The 2,644-nt window shown below is 49.8% G+C and overlaps 1 protein-coding gene across 1 annotated transcript in view; it reads right to left on the bottom strand.

Moving 5' to 3' along the window:
* TERF2 (telomeric repeat binding factor 2) overlaps positions 1-219 on the bottom strand; it is a 34,622-nt gene extending 34,403 nt beyond the window's left edge. Inside the window, exon 1 of the mRNA XM_008070046.2 lies at positions 1-219. This exon is cut by the window's left edge and continues 28 nt beyond it. Within this exon, the coding sequence (XP_008068237.2) occupies positions 1-219 (219 nt within the window).
* Between the last annotated feature and the right edge of the window lie 2,425 nt (positions 220-2,644).

Below are 2,644 nucleotides of genomic sequence, written 5' to 3'. Positions count from 1 at the left end.
GCCCCCCCCCCCGCCCCCCCCCCCGCCGCTGCGGGACGCCCGCCGGCCCGCCGCCCGCCCGCTGCCGTCGTGGCTCCCGCCTCCTCCCGCCATCGCGTCCGACCGCCGCGCGCCCTCCCCGCCCTCCCGGCCGGGCCGCTTCCTCGGCTGTGACACCGCCGGGTCACGCACGACGCCCGGGCCGGAAGCAGGGCCCGTCGCCCCGGCTCCTGCGGCCATGATAGGAATGGCGTTCCGAGCCGCCCGCGGGCTTCTGGGAGGGAGAGGACCTGAGGGCCCGGCCCCCTCCTCTCGGACCCCGTAGGTCCGGTGTGCCTGCCGCAATGCCTGCTGGGGCTTGAAGTCCACAGCGCCCAGGCCGCAGAGTGCACCCGGGTTTGACGTCAACGTGAACTGGGCTGCGAACTTTCAGAATTTAGGTTTTGTGCTAAAGACGCGGAGCGCCAGGTAAGAGACTGAAAAATAAGTGCGTGCAGCTTATCAAACGCTGAAAATTGTGAAAAGGAGCACACATAGAGGACAGTTTATTAGACAAATTTACATCGTATTTCTTTATTTTTGAGTAGGAGTCTCCCTCTGTCGCCCAGGCTGGAGTACAGTGGCACACTCACAGCCACCGCAGCCTCGACCTGCTGGGCTCAGGGGATCCTTCTGCCTCAGCCTCCCAAGTAGCTGGGACTACAGGTGCGTACCACCACTCCCGGCCAAATTTACATTTTAGCTTATAAAGAAAAGGCCAGAGTGATCCCAAAAGAGGTCAAGAATATGCCTTGGCAACCAAAAACCTCTAAACATAAAGATTTTTGTTTTGTTTTTTGAGTCAGGGTCTCACTCTGTCACCCAGGCTGGAGTGCAGTGGCACAATCAAGCCTCATCACAGCCTCCATCTCCTAGGCTCAAGCAATCCTCCTGCCTCAGGCTCCCGAGTAGCTGCGACTGCAGGCCCATGACACACGCTAGGCTTTTTGTTTGTTTTTTGGTAGAGATGAAGTCTTGCTGTGTTGCCCAAGCTGATCTCAAATTCCTGGGCTTAAGCAATTCTCCCGTCTCATCCTCCCAACGTGTTGGGATTACAGGCATGAGCCACTGGCCAAAATGTGTTATTTTTGTGATTTAAAAAAAATTGTATGTGTAGGCCAGGCATGGTGGTGCACATTTGTAGTCCCAGATACTTGGGAGGCTGAAGAGGCTGAGGTGGTTGGATTGCCCGAACCCAGGTGGTTGAGACTGTGATGAGATGATTTTGCCACTGCACTCCAACCTGAGTAACAGAGTGAGGCCCTGTCTCAAAAAAAAAAAGAAAAAAAGTATGGTTAAAATAAAGAGACGATTAAAGTACGAACTTGTGAATCACATGATTTACTGCCATCCAAAGATAATTTTTACCCTTAAGTACATAATACTTAAGGAGGGGGAGAATAAAAAGAACAAATTTCACAGGAATACACTCGCCAGACACAGTACATTAACAACGTAGTGGGAGAGTTTCAAAATCATTAAAGTCTAGTTGCTCAATTAGGATGGAAGCTGGCTACGGTGGAAACTAAGGTCAAATTAAAGCTGGAGATGTATCTTTATTTTATTTTATTTATTTTAGAGATAGAAATGTTTTATTTATAAGTTTTGTACAACTTAGCAATATTCAGAGGTCATGTTTCACAGAACATCACCGGGGTACATCATATAATTTTTGCAAATGTATCCAAATTGATAGAGGTTTCTTGGGAGAGATGGTGTCCGTCAAAGCGGAGATCGGTGACACATAAAGTCCCTTGACGCTAGAGGGCAGGCGAGGCTCTGGAGATTAGCTCAGAGGCTAACAGCGGGTGGCCCTGTCGCAGCCTGAGTTCTCCATCTTTGGAGAGGCAGCTGACAGCCTAGCCTGCCATGGCCTAAGCTCTCAAAGTGCCTGTCAAACTCTTGAGTCTCATGTGTTAATTTGAAGTCCAGTCTTTGAGGTCAGTAACTCGCATATAGGGTCTGATAAGGTGACATCACATTCCTGCAGGGAGGAGGAGTTCACTCTTAGTTCTCACCTATGAGATCAGGTAAGACAGCACATATGGAGGGGAGGGGCAACAGGGCCAAGTTCTTACCGCAGCAAAACATGTAGCGTTCACATAGCAAACTATGTAGGTGTCTGAAATCATCATCTCAAAGCCACATGACACACAGGATACACAGTAGAACACAGATTAAAACATGCCACTCATCATCTTTTTGCTTTGGGGACAAGGTGCGGACTCATTAACACGAATCTGAAAGTATGAAGAGGTTGTGTGTGTCAGCCTCATTTTGTGCTCGCATGTGCTCACACAGCTTCTGTCATTTCCTTTCCACCTGCTACTCCATCTTTCTGGAGCCTTGCCTGTCCATTCTAGCTTAACTAAATTCTTGTCCTTCGAGCCTCACTGAAAAGACATTTCAGGCCCAGCGTGATGGCTCACATCTCTAATCCCAGTACTTTGGGAAGCCGAGGCAGGAGGATCACTTGAACCCAGGAGTTAAAGACCTGCCTCGGCAACATAGTGAGACGTCGTTTCTATGAATATATATATATATTATTTATTTATTTATTTTTTGAGTTGGAGTCTCACTCTGTCGCCCAGACTGGAGTGCAGTGGCCGCTCCTGGCCACCGCAGC

The sequence above is a fragment of the Carlito syrichta genome, unplaced genomic scaffold (assembly GCF_000164805.1).
Source record: "Carlito syrichta isolate Samal-C Ts95f unplaced genomic scaffold, Tarsius_syrichta-2.0.1 Scaffold312739, whole genome shotgun sequence".
NCBI classification, from domain to species: domain Eukaryota; kingdom Metazoa; phylum Chordata; class Mammalia; order Primates; family Tarsiidae; genus Carlito; species Carlito syrichta.
Note: the sequence above shows the minus strand (reverse complement) of the source record. Positions and strands in the feature narration are given on the sequence as shown.